The sequence below is a fragment of the Agrilus planipennis genome, unplaced genomic scaffold (assembly GCF_000699045.2).
Source record: "Agrilus planipennis isolate EAB-ADULT unplaced genomic scaffold, Apla_2.0 scaffold367, whole genome shotgun sequence".
Classification (NCBI taxonomy): Eukaryota; Metazoa; Arthropoda; class Insecta; order Coleoptera; family Buprestidae; genus Agrilus; species Agrilus planipennis.
Window position 1 is genome coordinate 51,349 of NW_020439066.1, and position 16,641 is coordinate 67,989.

Below are 16,641 nucleotides of genomic sequence, written 5' to 3' on the forward strand. Positions count from 1 at the left end.
TATATATATATAACCAACAAATGTTACTTGTTAAAAAACTAAAAGTTTTGAGACTACATGAAGCGATTAATTTAAGTAGACTGCTTACGCCGTGTGTTCAATCCGACAACTTGATATGATATCCTTAATCGAAAAAGGACTTGGTGGAGCATTCATGAATTAACAGCAAATTGCTCCTAATTTCGCCTCCTGTAGTTATAAGATGCCTAATTGTTTGCGACAATATATTCAACTGAATTTAAATTCATGGATTTACATAATTTGAACGATTTTATTCCTTATATTGTGAAATAAACCATAAAAAGTGACGAAATATGTAAAGTGCACACGTTGCTATTCATATTTCATCATCAGAACCCTCCTAGGTTACACAAAAGGGGTAGAATGGAAACTAGTGACGAAAATTGTGTCGAATGACCCAATTCTGTAGTCGCAAAAAGTATTGACGTTGTGCGTGACTTAATTTTACAATCGAGGATATGGTAAGTGTGGTTGCGGTTCGAAGGATATTTTAGATGATATATCATAACATTTTCTATGGCTGCGTTTCCAAAAGATGCAAACACAGGGAAAACTAAAACGTAGTCTAAACATCATAAAATCTCAAGATTTACAATTTAATATTTAAGCTGAATTTTACAAAATTATACTGTTACGTATACGTAACACTTTTAATGAAATTTTTATACAGCAACAGTCATTCTACAATGAACGAATTACTGCAACACATGGCAGCTTCTAACCAAATTGGCTAGTTTTATTACCACACATGAAAACCATTTAACTGTGAACCATAAGTTACTGCAGTATTGATTTATGGCTTCTACCAAAAATTTACAAAGATGTGCGATTTAGGAAAATAAAATTGCATTAGTGCTATCCATAGAATGTGTGTAAATTCTCGATAATAGGTTGAAGAAATTATAAATTCCACCTATTATATTTCAATTTCAATAGCAACCCTTGTAATTCCAAGAAAAAAGCGTTGGTTTTCATCTAAAATCTTCTTCGGAAAGGGTTTGATCCCATTGTAAATACATTTTCATAGGAAAATGTTAAAAATACCGTGAATAGAAAGGGTTAAAAATGAGGACACATTAGAAAGTGTAATAGAATAGAAGACACTTATGAAAGTCTATAAGATAGGCTGGTAGAACACCTTTTCAACCATGAAGGACTAATTAGAGACACACAAGAATTACTAAGGGCAAGGGCAGGGCTAGATTACGCAAATACGATAATTGGAGATAGGGGTTGTCATAGTTTTGAAAAAATACGAAGATTGGTTCAAGACAGAAAAAAGTGGAAGTAAAGACAATACTATGGTGTTATTGATGATGTTGATGTATCTATTGAAGGTATCCCATCATCATCATCATCATCATCATCATAAGGTCGTCAATCCTAAGACTGGTTGGGCACACACCTCTACTCTTTCCTATCCTGAGCTAATCTTCGCAATTCCCTAAAACTAGAACAACCCACATCCTTACTCTAATATAGATCTACCTCTACCCTCCTAACTCTCGTTTCTGCCTCTAATATTTCTCTGATTATACCTTCATGCCTTCTTTATTGACTTCCATAGAGTCCCCTGTTCTCCTATTCTTTCTAGTACTTCTTCATTTCTAACCTCTATCCACGGTATCCTCATCATTCACCTGTAACACCACTTTCCGAACGCTTCCAACCAGGTATCCCACTGAAAATATAATTTCTTGCGTAGGTAATATTTTGAAAGGTATTTATTAAGAGGGTTCTGTTTCTTATGTCTTTAGATGTTTAAAATTAAAGATAAAAAGAATAATATTAATAGGCTAATTTATTTGAACGTGAAAAAGTGTAGCATTTGTTTGAATGTGCAGACATTAGTTCAGAATACGTTCTGATCTGAATATTTTGCGTGAACCTAATATTCGGAGCACTCAAACCATATTATTTAACTGCTCATGCGGAAGTCAACATTCAACCTTCGGCAATCCTTGTGTGCAAGCAATAAGTACTCGCCTACTACGTATATGGAACAGATTGCGACAGTAAATGTTCCAGTAAATAAGCAGCTGTTGAGGGAAGTAATGTATGCAGGGGTTGGTTCGTCTTGGAAATATGCTTTGAGTCAGCGTCACAAAATGGTTATGAACATGTGTTTTAACCCGGACTTTATTACATTCTTTTCATACCCCTTTGCCTGAGGCACGAGATGGGCCATGTAGAAGGACCATAAACGACCATGTTCTCAAATTCCACTCATAACTTATTAAAATGACTGATCTAGGACAAGTATGTGTTTGTTTAGAGGCATGCACGTCAAACATACTGCAAACTTTCAGAAGTGATGAAGAAATTGGTCTATTTTAAAATAGAAATTTTTGAGCATTTACAATGCTTAAATACAGATACAAACTGTATCGTTTCAAACAGAATGTAACTCACTAGAAGTGACTCATTATTGATATCGTTATTTATTGAAACCCATACAGACAGAATCCGATTCTGAAAATACTACAAATGGCGCAGTAAACGCCATCTGTAGCACGATGCTACATTTTAGGATTACGTATGCTCCGATTCGTCCAATTTTTCTAAAAACGTCAAAAGAAATAACAAATCTCTTTGCTGAAGAATTATTAAGAGAAGTAGTAATTACAACAGATAAATAATTCAACCCAGTCTTAGAAAAATTATTAATTATCAATTAGCTAGCCTTTATCATTCTTATAACGTTTGAATTTTTAATACTTCTAGTACATTATTCAAAGGTACGTCTGACTCGATATAAACCTAGAAATTCTTCGCGACGTTTTGATTTATTTTCTTTACTCGCCCTGTTCGTTATTAGCAATGTCGCTTGCGATATTTTATTCTTCGATCTCCGATACACAATTGAATAAAGTTCGGAAACATAAAGTTAAAAACTGTTCTGAAAGGAAAAACAGCGTTTATTAAACGAAACGAAATGACAAATGACTTTCTTTCCCCAGACAAATGAATCTTCAAGAGGCACGGTCACATTAATATAAAAGCAGAAATACGTAGACATTCGTCGGATATCCTTCGGCTCGATTTTCCTTTTAAATCTTCTTTTTCTTATTGAGTTGAGAAAGGAAGAACTGCATAATTCGCAAGGAAAATAAAATATTGAGTCGTACAAAACTTTTTACATTCGATCATGCCAACTGTCAACATCACATGCTAAACTGTCATAAAAAAGGGTCCGAAGTAACGAAGTACCCACTAAGAAAATAACTTCTCTCTAAACACAATGATTGTCAAACTTTTTTTATTAAACCGCCACGTTTACGTCACTGCAATATATCATCGTCCTCTGTTCTTGTTTGAATTGACTTGAATTGCTACATTTTCGCTATTATTAAGTATTACTTACGTATATTGCGAAATTCTGAGGGATGTTATAACTGCAACTAACTGATGACGCAAGTAAGATGCGCAATGTCTTCCTGCGCAGCGGACGACACAGCACAACTGGGTAACGCGTCATACATTAAGCAAGCCATGTAATTTCCTTTCAGAAAAATATGTTTTATTTTCTGAAATTTCCAACTTTTCAATTTTTTTCTGGATTTATTTAAAATTAAATTGTGAGAACAGTTAATGCCTGGAAGACACTTTGTGCCGGCTTATAAATTTGATATTACACAAAGCTTGCCCTGACAGGCCATTTGTCTTAAAACTTTTATACGCTGTACGTATTAAATCTGAAAGCTTTACGAGAAAATTATTTAGGTGTTTGTCGATTTTTTTTTGTGAAAATCCTACACTGCGTAAGAGTATTACGGAGAAAATATATAATGCGTATGTTTAGTGTTTTCAAATAAATCAATAAACAAGTAAACGTATTAGAAGTACGACTTATATTACAAGATGTATGAATGTAATTGCAAATTTTTGTTAGATGCACGGAGAAAAAGGAAAATGAAAACGAAAATTTACCTAAATATTAAAGCGATATTTACAATTTATCTCACTAGCCCGTTGCTTCGTAAGCTGAAATAATAGAAATTACAATTTCGACTCAAACTTGTAATAATTAAGAAACCTGAGTGAGATTATTACAAGTTACCTACTAAATTCTACTATTTCTACGGCAAATTCAGAAATTATAATTTTTGCGTTGTCGTTTTCTCCGTGTGTAAATACATATTTATTTTATCTTTCATAACCACAATATACGTAGTTTAATGAGAAAGGCGCTTCAGTATTTTAAGGTTTCCAGGAGGAACGACATTTAAAGAGGCAATTAGCTTATCTACTTTCTCTCTTCACAACAGTGGATGGATCGTAATCCCTTGCTAGCGATACTTTGCAAATCCAACTTTCTTGTAGAAAATGCTTCCAAATCCCTCTTAGCTTTCAACTTTAAAACTTCTTTACTTCTTTTAAATCGCTGGTTCCATTAAGGAGATTAAACATGCTTTAATATTAGTACAAGATATCGATTGAATGTAACGTATCAGTTATTAATTCATCTTCATTAACCAAATTATTCAAAACCAACCTAGATAATTAATACATAACAAGGTCCGGATGGATTTTAGCTTTAAACTTATAATTATAACTGGAATTTCAACGACGAACAGCAGTGTGGATTCTGCATTCTTGTACTTTCATTCTCCATTATTATTAAGACGGCCGCCCTAAGTACGGTCCTTATATTTGCAATCTCTAATTATCTAACTTACAGTAAAGCTACTTTCAATTATTAAACATCTGATGAAGAGTATTTTATTTATAATATTTTAAAGACCACTTCAGCATTTAAAACGAAAAAATAGAAAATTTCATCGCATTTCCCTGTGCCCTTTTCTGGAACTGACGCGCCATCACATCGTAATCAATGCACTATGTATTTTGATAGGTATACGCCTTCTTTTATGAATAGAGCCACAATAGATTCTCATCAATCAATTCATCTTGCTTAACTGAAGTTGCTCGATTTATACTTTATTGAAAGAATGATTAATTATTCATCTACATTTACTTCGTATCCTCTGACAATGGTAGTTTGGAATGTGATACTCCCTATAATGAAACGAATTTTCGAAATAATAGTCGGCTGGCCATTACTTCAATTAGGATTTGACGTGAACATATTTCAGTTAATAGCTCAAACAACAACAGTTGTTAATTTTCGATAAATGCAGATCAGTTGTTTTCGAAAAAATAACGACATGCACTTAAGTGAAACTTTATGTACAATAAAACATGAGAAAAGGCTTTATTGACCATTCAAGATTGAGGAAGAATTATAAAATGTCCTATTCCTACCTGATTTTAGGTATCTAGGAAATCAGATAAGTCAGGAAGGAGGAGATATAAAGCGGACGATAGCGCAGGGTTGTGTCACCATTAATAAAAAGAAGTCACTTCTATGCTCGCAAACTGTTAATTTATAAATGCGAAAAAGATTGTTAAAGATGTATGTTTGGAGCACGGCGCTGTACGGGTGCGAAACGTAGACGGTGAGCACTGCGGAAAAGAAAAGGTTAGAAGCGTTCGAAATGTGGTGTTACAGGCGAATGACAAGGATACCGTGGATAAAGAAGGTTAGAAATGAAGAGATGTTAGAAAGAATAGGAGAAGAAAGGACTCTATGGAAGTCAATAATAAATAGGCGAGATAGGTTGATAGAACACCTTTTCAGGCATGAAGGTCTAGTCAGAGACATATTAGAAGCAAAAACGGGAGTTATGATGGGTAGACGTAGATTAGATTAAATTACTGTTCGCAAATAGTTAAGGATGTGTGTTGTTCTAGTTTCAGGGAAATGGGAAGATTAGCTCAGGATAGAAAAGAGTGGAGGTGCGTGTCCAACCAGTCTTAGGACTGACGACCTTATGATGATGATGATATAGCTTTTGATTTAATTAATAAATGCATCATGATTTTATTCTGGTGTTTTATTATTCCCTATTTATAGACCAGGTCGAACCAGTTTATCCTGAAGTGTACTTATTCATATTAGGCTCAACTAGTTCAGCCTAGGTTAAAGTGGTTTCTCCTATCGATCATACAACGAACCAATTTAGCCTAGTCTCTACCGGTTTATCCCATCGCCGAAAGGATGAACTGGCTTGGCCTAGGAAAAACTAGTTTGTCCTAAAGTCGGGTTTGACCGGTAACGTATTATGCAATTACCTTTAACTTTTAAAATATCTTGGCAAGTATCTACTATATTCTGAAGCATTTTTTGCAAAAGCAGACATATTTTGTTTCCATAATAATTAAGCATAAACGGAAGCAATGGTTATTGCTTTTGGAAATTTCCGGGCAATTACCTTTATAACGCTAGACGATGAGCCACTTATTTTGTACTGACGGTGTCATATACCCAAAGTTTATGTGTCCTTCCAGAAGACTTCATATCATGAAATATATCGTTCCAACATCAGCATTTATGCTCGAAACATTATAAAACATTCCCCAAAACAGTTTATGACACCCATAAGCTGCAGGATTTGCTAGATAAGTTCACGTTAATATAATTTTAATTGGTGCATAAACGCCGTAATTTCTAACAACGTTGCGGTTATGTGCGAATTTTCTAACCATTTCATCGACAGTTATTTCAACAAGCACCTCCACTAAATTTTACAAGCAGGAAATAATTACTCGCTATAATTATACCATTTTATGGTTCCAAATCCTTGTCGTAAAGCGTGATGATACAAATTACCTACTACGGAATGTCCTTTTACACCCAACTATAATCAACAAGACGGCATAGGTATGGACAATATCTATTTTCTCTTCTCTTAATTAATTGTAACAAACCTCCAAATCTGGTATAGCTAAAACAAAACCTTTGGATGATTCATTCGCACCCGCTACTAATCCTGGTGGGCGAGAAGTCGTTCTGGATTAGGCTGGAAGGTAAGGCAGAAGTCCTCGGAATCCTTTGAGGAATTGCGGCAATGGATGGGTTGGAGTGAGAAAGTTGAGACGGACGAAATGAAGACAGAAAAGAGTAGAAGATTACTACCCCAGTATTTGCCTAACCGATACAAAGAAATAACAGAAAGCCTTGTAGCAGGGCAGACATACTCAGAATGAAATCAGAATCCTCCCGAATGCTAAACAGTTGTCTGAACCTGTAGACAGGAAAATAAATCCGAATTTGTCATTCCTGACGTAGTTCAAATCAGGTCCTTCCTGTGAATATTAGACACCAGTATAATAAAAAGACAAAATAACCCAGGTAGTAATCATTTCCGACTAATCCTTGATTGTTGAACCAGAATCTGGTCGAAACTCGTGATATGATGAAGTCAGATTGTAAAAAGAATATTCTAGAGATGACTAGGTACTTCTTTGACTGTTAAAGGCCAAAATCCGGACATACTGAGTCACATTGTGTGATTACCACAAAAGCAATATCGACAAGTATTTTTCATTTGATCGGCTTACAACTTTCTGGTGTTAAACGACGGTATTAACAAAAGCCCAACTTAATATATCACCCCAGCGATAAAATTCGAAATAGTAGTCGATTCAAATCCGAGCCAGCATTGCTTCTGTGACGCAATGATTCACCATTCATTTGGTATTATCCATCCATGCTTCCATTCCATCTGACAAAGTTATGCAAAATTATTCAAATTTTTGCGTTGCTACGAGTAGCTATCAGAATTGTATCTAACCGTAACGTTAACAGAGAGTTACGTAGAAAAATTTTTTATTCGCAATATTCCTCATTCCTTCTTTGTAAACTGTAAATCAGTTTGCATAACAGCTGGATAATATACGTTCTGTTCTTTCTTATCCTAAGTAAATCTTCGCATTTCCCTAAAACTGGAACATCCCACATCCTTAACAATTTGGGAACAGCCCTCTTAACTCCTGTTTCTGCTTCCAATATGTCTCTAACATGCCTGATCATGAAGGGCTTGCAAACTGGAGACAATTGAACATACTATCCTAATACAAGTGAAAGCAATTTAATTTAACAAGATTCGTATTATGTAGTAAAATGTATATACTTTCTTCTTTCCTAGTGATTTATTTGAGTCTGAAAAAGATAAGTGATTCCATTTATTTCTGTTTACATAGACATAAACGTTCATTTGTAACATCGCTTTCAACGATTCAAGGAAATTGCCCTGTTAGCATTCGATCTAGTTTTGCTATTGGTAAATTTTATTGCCTCATATAAAATATTTACAATAAGAATAACCTATGCAGTAATATTATTGATTCGAAAGACCGCTACAATGTATTAATCGTCTGCAAGTTTAAAGGTTTAATGTAGGTACTCTAGATGTTTTGGCCAGTTAGAAAGATTCTAGAATTTGACCAAAAATTTCTTTATTCAAAGAATCAATGTCACTTAAATAGTAATCCATTTAGAATTTTGACATTCTCAGTATAAAAGTTGTTCAAACTTTAATATTGTTAAAGAACTAATACCAAAACTTCTACTGTAAGTTGCATGAGGATATTTCTAACAGGTCAATTGAAAAGTCCCCGGCCTAAAATAGTAAAACACATTTTTTTTGCAAAATTCGTTTTTTTTATTCAACATAATTCCCTTCAAGGGTGATACACTGATTATAGCGATCCTCCAACTTTTCGATACCATTTTTGTAGTACGATTTGTCCTTTGCTTCAAAATAGGCCTCAGTTTCGGCGATCATCTCTTCATTAGACGAAAATTTTTTCCCAACGAGCATTCTTTTGAGATCTGAGAACAGGAAGTAGTCGCTGGGGGCCAGATCTGGAAAATACGGTGGATGCGGAAGCAATTCGAAGCCCAATTCATGAATTTTTGCCATCGTTTTCACTGACTTGTGAGACGGTGCATTGTCTTGGTGAAGCAGGCGGTCGTTTCTCGGCGATTTCGTCCTTCAAACGGTTCAATAACGCTATGTAATAGTCGCTGTTGATGGCCCTTCCTTTTTCAAGGTAGTCAATGAAAATTATTCCACGCGCATCCCAAAATACAGACGCCATAACCTTGCCAGCCGAAAGTGAGCTCGCGCGGCACCCACTTTGCACAGAGCTTTCTCATACCCAAATATTCGTGAATGATGTGATGTATACGTTCCGTTGATATCTGTAGAGTGTCTGCTATTTCATTCAATTTCAATTTACGGTCATTCAAAATCATTTTGTGGATTTTTTTAATGTTTTCATCCGTAACAGCCTCTTTTGGGCGTCCATTGCGTTCACCGTCTTCGGTGCTCATTTCACCACGTCTAAACTTAGCATACCAATCCTTGAGGGTTGATTTTCCTGGGGCAGTGTCCGGAAATTCGTTATCAAAACAAGTTTTTGCTTCAACTGTATTTTTTCCCTTCAAAAAGCAATATTTTATCAACACGCGAAATTCCTTTTTATCCATTTTTTTCACAATAACAAAAGTTGCTTCACTAAAAATGCTATAATTCACAAACTAATGATCCGACAGCTGTCAAATTTATAGACGCGTCTTTTGAAGGTTAGGACTAACTGAAAATCATATGGATTTAGTTCTGGTGCCGCCATCTATGTGTCAGGCCGGGGACTTTTCAATTGACCCTAGTATGTAATATTAAGCAGCATGCTTCCATAATTTTCTTAATGTACGTGCATATCTACCTATGTATTAGATACTTCCTTTTACTATCCCTGTCGTATCCCTCTAAATCAAGTTGTATTACATCCGAAAATTTTCGCAATATTTTTAGAATTCGATTTCCTCAGAAGAAACGGACGATGACAACCCCGTCTAGATTCCACTACTGAAGTTTCATAAATCGGGAAGATTGCATATTCCTTTATTTATACACGGTTGATTTTATTTATGTGTGTGCTACCTACGTACATTATTCACGTTTTCGAAAACGCAAACCTATTTGCACTATCCAGTGGTAGTTAATTATGTAAATGTACAACTTCGCAGCTGGCATATAAATGAACGTTGATCAGTGATACAGGACTATTTAAACTCGTTTAGAAATTCCGTCATCGATTACGATATACATTTCTCTTTCGGGGTAGATGCTTTACACTTGATGCAGTATCAAACATCAATCTTTTTCTACTAATTAATAAAATTCATAATCATCATAAGGTCGTCAGTCCTAAGACTGGTTGGACACGCACCTCCACTCTTTCCTATTCTGAGCTAATCTTCGCATTTTCCTTAAACTAGAACATCCCACACCCTTAGATATTTGTGAACAGTAATCTAATCCACGTCTCTCCTCCTCCTAACTCCTAACTCCTGTTTCTGCCTCTAATGTGTCTCTGACTAGATCTTCATGCCTGAGAAAGTGTCCTACCAACCTATCTCGCCTATTTCTTATTGACTTCCATTGTCATTCGTTCTTCTATTCTTTCTAATAACTTAAACCGTCAACAGTTTCTAATCCTTTAAGAGAAACATCGTAATTTCAGACATATGTACGTTCTTCGTTCTGATTGAACAAGTATCATATCCAAAACTTTCTTAGAAAGGATCGTTTCTAACATATGTCCTACAACAATCAGGACTCCTAAAACAGGCAAAAGGACGGCGATAGCCTCTGGGGGATATCACCGTATATATTACAGCAATACTTGCCCTACTTGCAACTTTTAGGTCCGAAGCCTATCTCTATGTCGACAACAATAAGTTTCATTATCGATTTTGGAGTTGCCATTTTATCTGGGTAATATAAAAAATAGGTAATCCTATTATCCTATTATGTATTAGTTAGTTCAATCATTCTTGAGTTGCTAGTATAGTTATCCATTTAACAGAACATTGTTGAGTAAATGAAGATACACGAACTAATTGACGTAAAAGAAAAAGATGATCGTAGAACTTTCAGGAAAGCTGCACAAGTAATCAGCAGTAAGATGAGACCTGAATCTGCAACTGCAAAGACTTTGTAAACTGCAATTTATCTGCAGCAGTGTATGCTAAATGACTGATAGCAATGAATACCGCTTTTGGCCCAGATAACACATAAAGTTACATAATGCATATCGATCTTGGATTCTCTCCAAAATGAACTTCTTTTCGGTGTGGACAAGAGATCTCCACAGTACGTACGTTTACTTAGTAACATTTTTTTAAATATTTGATTCGACGAACGTAATCCTGCTCTAGAAACATTTATATTTTGAGAATTTGGTGTGAACGATGAAATACGGTGTTATAGGCGGATGTTAAAAATACTGTGGTTAGAAAAAGCTAGAAATAAGATGTTGACAAAATACAGCAGTATACAAAGGACACAATGGAAGTCAAAAAAAAAAAAACAAAAAAGAAATGAGACAGCAGGACGCCTGTGCTGAAACCTCCCTACAATGATAACGATCTTAGTGTTGCAACTAATGTGTCAGTGACATTTCGTAGGTGTAATAACAATTCAAAACGTCTAAGGATAAAAATGATTCTAAAGAAATAAGGAATGTAATAATTTATTCATATTTAAAAGGAAATTCTGCTAAGAAAATCGCTGATTGCGTTAACTTATTATTAGGTATTCCTTCAAGGTTTTCTCTTTTCTAAATTGGCTTAATTTTAGCCTGTCATGTTGAAAAGAAATAAATGACTTTCAAGTTATTATAAAATAATTTAAGAAGTACTCGTGTCTTTCTCTTTATGCACTAAAAAGAAATTGTATCAGTTGATGTAGCAAACAAGTCCAGAAAAAGTAAACAAGAATATTAAATTAAGAAAACGTTTTGCAGATGATACTTTCCGAATTCGAAGATATTTGTAAACAATCTGGAAAAAACGAAAGGGAAAATTTAGGAACAAATTACGCAGAGATTTAGATCCCACTTCTTGTTAAGCTTGGACACAAAAGAATGCAGAAACAGGATTTTTAGGTCAGCACAAATGAAAATCAATCGTCGGCGTCGGCCTCAGCGAACACTTGCAGGAAAAGCTACGAGCCCTTTTTTCCGAGGTTTAGACTACCATAAAATGACATCTCATTCTTTGCCAACAAAATCTATTTCAAAGCAAAAGGGCAATAATTTTGAAGGTTGGAAGGGTGGGTTTCTATACAATCCTACAAAAAAGTAGAGCTTGATGCCTGATCCGTATAAAAACCGAAACCGCATTGATGTTCAAAGAATATCTCAGTCGTACGGTATTCCACAAAATTTAAGGCTAATGGACGAAAATCAAGACGTATTGATAGGCGACAGAATATAATAAGTCTCAGCACTGATACGATGCACACAGAGAAAATCGAACGAGGAGATTACGAGATAAGACTGACAAATATGTCACATAAGATGTAGACAACACAATCCTGAATAATTAGACCCATAAGTAAAAGCTCCTAATAAACAAAAAAGATGGTATATATGTATATCTGTAGTAGTTACCTCTATATTCACATATCTATTTAATGAAAAAGTGTATAGGGAGGAATTACAAGTCCTGATTCTGTGCGTAAATTGGTAACATATATAGCTATCTACCGAATAGCGTAGTACGAAAAAAACTCTGCAGCTACATGGGTACAGAATGTAAACATTGCCGGTTATCCAACGTGTAAGTTAAACGTAAACAATTTAGTACTACACATGATGTTTAGACTAAATAAATCAAATAAGTACATTGCAGGCAGCAGCAAGTTAAAGCTGATTGAATGCAGCGTTGCGGGTCGTATTTCTTTACCAGGACCGGAATTCAATTTACCTGCGTTTTTGTCGAAAACGGTGAACTTCCGGACCTACAAACGTTTGCTTAATTTTCATGCTTTATACTGCTCTCTACTTACTTCTGTTGCACTCTATATTTATAATTAATAATAATTTTGAAAACAGTATCATGTTGCGAGATATGAAAAGTGGTGTGGGGCTCGGAAGTATATAAAGTTCGAAGTAGTTCGTAGTTTATGAACAAACGAATAGATTAGCATCGCATGCATAGGTTGTTCAGCACAAGCTGACACTTGGATCGATCAGAGCCCGAACTTGATGGAGTGGTATTTTGATAGCAATTTGTAACGGAAAACTATCTTCTCCTTGGGAATATTGGATCAGTAACCTCCGGATTGTTCAACTTTTGGGGATCTGGGGATCTTTTCGTCTCAAAAATTTGTTACAATCTCGACCCTTGTTTACCAATAAACTTTAGAAATCATCGCATAAGCGAGAATTACCCTCTCCCGAACGGCGTTCATCAAAAGAAATGAGTAATTTTTAGAAACTGAGCTCCGGCAGTAAGTGAATAAAGTTGGTTTTATATTGAATAACTCGGATCAAGAATCTTTAACAGAAAAACACAAGACAATGGGTCCCTCGACAAAAATTTTCAGTCTCTCAGAGTCTTTCAGCGTCTCTGAGAGCGTCTCTCACAGTCTCTCATTTATTGCGTAGGCGTTTTTATGGATCTCTCACAGTCTCTGTATGATAAAATTGTTAATTCAAAGATTCGAGTCTCTCACAGAGAGACTGAATGAATAAAACTGAAAAATTGAGAGACTAGAGTCTCTCGTAGGAAGACTGGGATCTCTGAAATATGTTGAACTTAGAAAATTTTAACCACAGCTATCGAGACACCACTTATTTGTCTCTCACAGTCTCTCAGTTATAGCCTATGGATCTCTCACAGTTTCTGTATGAGATACTCGAACAATAAAATTGTTAATTCAGAGATACGAGTCTCTCACAGAGAGATTGAATGAATAAAACTGAAAAATTGAGAGACTCGAGTCTCTCGTAGAAAGACTGGGATCTCTGAAATATGTTGAACTGGATACGAAATGAGGATCTCTCTATGAGCGACTCGAGTCTCTCTCTCAGAGACGCTAAAATGTTTTTTTGACAGTCTCTCTCAGTGACACCAGAGAGACTCGATGAGAGACGCAGACTCGAGTCTCGCTTTCAAAGACTCTGAGAGACTGAACATTTTTATCTCGGGTTGTAACAAATACTTTTTACCAATTATCCATAGTAATTACTTAACCACACTGTGGAAGAATTCACAATGTGACAAAATATATCAGTATGTCGGGTAATTATTAAAAAGTATTCGTAATAATCATTGTGTTGTGCTAATTGAATCTCAAGAAGTGAAAGCCTCATCTAAAAAAATCTTCTAATTTTCCTTGAAAAGCAACCAAATCCTCTTTCTCATTAACAACTCGTATAGAAATATCAACTGCTGTATAAAACAAATTTCATAATCACAATTATTACTTAAATTGGCGTCTATAATATCCTAGAATCAGTACTACATCATATACAGTTTCATTAAAATTCCTACCTTAAAACCATCAAGGAACAGCACCACTTCAGGGCAAAGCATTCCATAAATTTACTACGAAAAGTACATTTTCACTACACTACGGAATATGACAAACACGACGATCAAAACTATAATAAAAAAAATGACCAACAAAAAGAACTTAATAAAAATTGTATCGTCTCTAGTTTATTATTTCTTATCTAAGTTTGATTTAACTGAGTAAAACAAAACACTATCAAAGTTGCTGTGTAATATGCAGTATAAGTGAATTAATTTTTGCAATAATCTTTACTCGAATCGAATGGTTCGCGTTTTAACACAACCGGCGATAAAAAAGCAACTATACAATACCTAACGTAATATGCACACATAGTAAGAGATAGTGACGGTACAGTTCAGGCAACAACCTTGAAAGGTCATATCAGCGACGCTGCTTTCTAAAACGCTGTGACGACGCCGACGCGGCTCGGAGGCAGATGATTCAAGGCCAACGCCTAAAGCTTTTTCATTTCATACTATTATTAGGATGTTTATCTCTATTTTATTTGCGTCCGACCGAAATAAATTGATGGCAAATAACTTACAGAAAAGGATCTAAATATTAAGTACCTGTATTTGATTGATTGTCTTAAATTCACAATAAATAAACTTCAACCAACCGAAGAACCTTGCAGTTACACCTTCTTAAAGATAAGACTTAATGCTAAATAAAATTTCTTAGATTGTGGTTGTCTAATGTAGAGGTTTGTCATTAACACAAGACCAACAAATTGTTAATAAACAATTGGACTTGGGCAAATCCTCTAAATGAAAATTCAAGAGACTAGGGATGTATTCTTTCTTGTTATACCTAGTAGAGTGTATAAAAAAACAACAAATTTTGCTAGTTGATGACGATGGCTGATGGGATTAAAGATTCAAAACATTTTGAAGCTTTGGAGATAACATTTGTTGTAAAGAATTTTATTGACAGGGTTTACACTCCAGTTATTACCATTCTGTAAATGGCCTAGAAATCTTGCACAAGTTTTTTTTTAATTAATGAAACGTCTTTTAATAATTAGCCAAATTAAATAAAAAATACTTGCTATCGTTTAACGTATATTACACTTTTTCAAAATAAAATTGAAGCAATGCCAACTGTTTTTTATTATATTTTGCTAATTATTAATTGTTATTTCCAGTTAAATTTCAATAAACTTATTTAAAGCTAAAAGTAGAATTTTTGGCAGTTACATTTTATGTTTAGCTCCCTACTGAAAAGGGCAAATTGAATACAATAACATTTGCGAACGAATAAAGCGAAAGGTCTTACGAATTTTGAAGCATTTTAATACAAAAACATCGCAGTGAAGTGAGGAAAGAAAAATGCATGAGGCACTGATATTATAACGTGCCCTCTGACAAGGTTGTTGCCTGGCCTGTTGTATCTTATGTGTATTAGTTGATGTTTTATCGTCGGGTTGTGTTAACACGCGATCTATCCGATTAGAGCAAAATTATTTATCAAAATAAGACATTCGGAAAAAAATGAACAGCATATGAAAAATTGGTTCACTTAACCCAGCATGTTGTAATTAATTGTGACATTACAGTGTAATTTATTATCGGGATTTATGTACTTTAGAAGAAGCAGTTAATCCATTCTGTATAATTAAATCAGAATTGAACACGCACCAATAAAACAGAGACGATCTAGTATTTATTAATTTCTTATCAGGTTGATGTTTTGTCACCTTTCAGTTTTTGGTATAGTTTTGATCGCTGGAGTGCTTGTGATGTTCATAGTGTAATGAAAATACATTCCAAAAACCCGAAAGTAATATTGTTCCTTGATGGCTTTAAGGTAGGAATTTTATTTTCTTTTGAACGAAATAGGTTTATTAGAACTATATACTAGTGGCGAACTAAGAACCAAGCAAAGGGATATACTGTTAGATGCAATCATAAAAGAATGGGATTATCTCTTGCAAAATTCGACGTGATATAGGAAAATTCGTACAAATACCTCCAATAATCTTTTCTTGGTCGATAGGACACCTTCTCAGGTATGAAGAGTTAGTTAAAAACATATTAGAAGTATAAATAGGAGTTAAGAGGAGTAGAGGTAGACCTAGAGTAGATTACTGTTCACAAATAGTGAAGGATATGGGATGTTCTGGTTTAGGGAAATGCAAAGATTAGCTCAGGATAGGAAAGAGTGGAGGTGCATGTTCAACCAGTTTTAAGACAAGGCAGACGATCCTATGAGGATGATGATGATGATGAATTACATCATCATCATCATCATAAGGTCATCAGTCCTAAGACTGGTTGGACACGTACCTCCACTCTTTCCTATCCTGAGCTAAACTTCGCATTTCCCTAAAACTAGAACAGCCCACATCCTTAACTATTTGCGAACAGTAATCTAATCTAGGTCTACCTCTACCCCTCCTAACTCC

General features: G+C 34.9%; 1 protein-coding gene across 7 annotated transcripts in view; it reads right to left on the reverse strand.

The window, feature by feature from the left end:
- The window catches only part of LOC108742754 (protein madd-4), a 112,171-nt gene that overhangs the window by 43,449 nt on the left and 52,081 nt on the right, over positions 1-16,641 (reverse strand). The window contains exon 1 of one of the 7 annotated variants that reach the window (XM_025977104.1): positions 14,216-14,510. The exons of the other annotated variants lie outside the window; for them this stretch is intronic. Coding sequence (XP_025832889.1) covers positions 14,216-14,257 — 42 coding nt within the window. The 5' untranslated portion in view covers positions 14,258-14,510. Of the gene's footprint in view, positions 1-14,215; positions 14,511-16,641 lie in introns of those variants that run through there. 7 annotated transcript variants of the gene reach the window in all.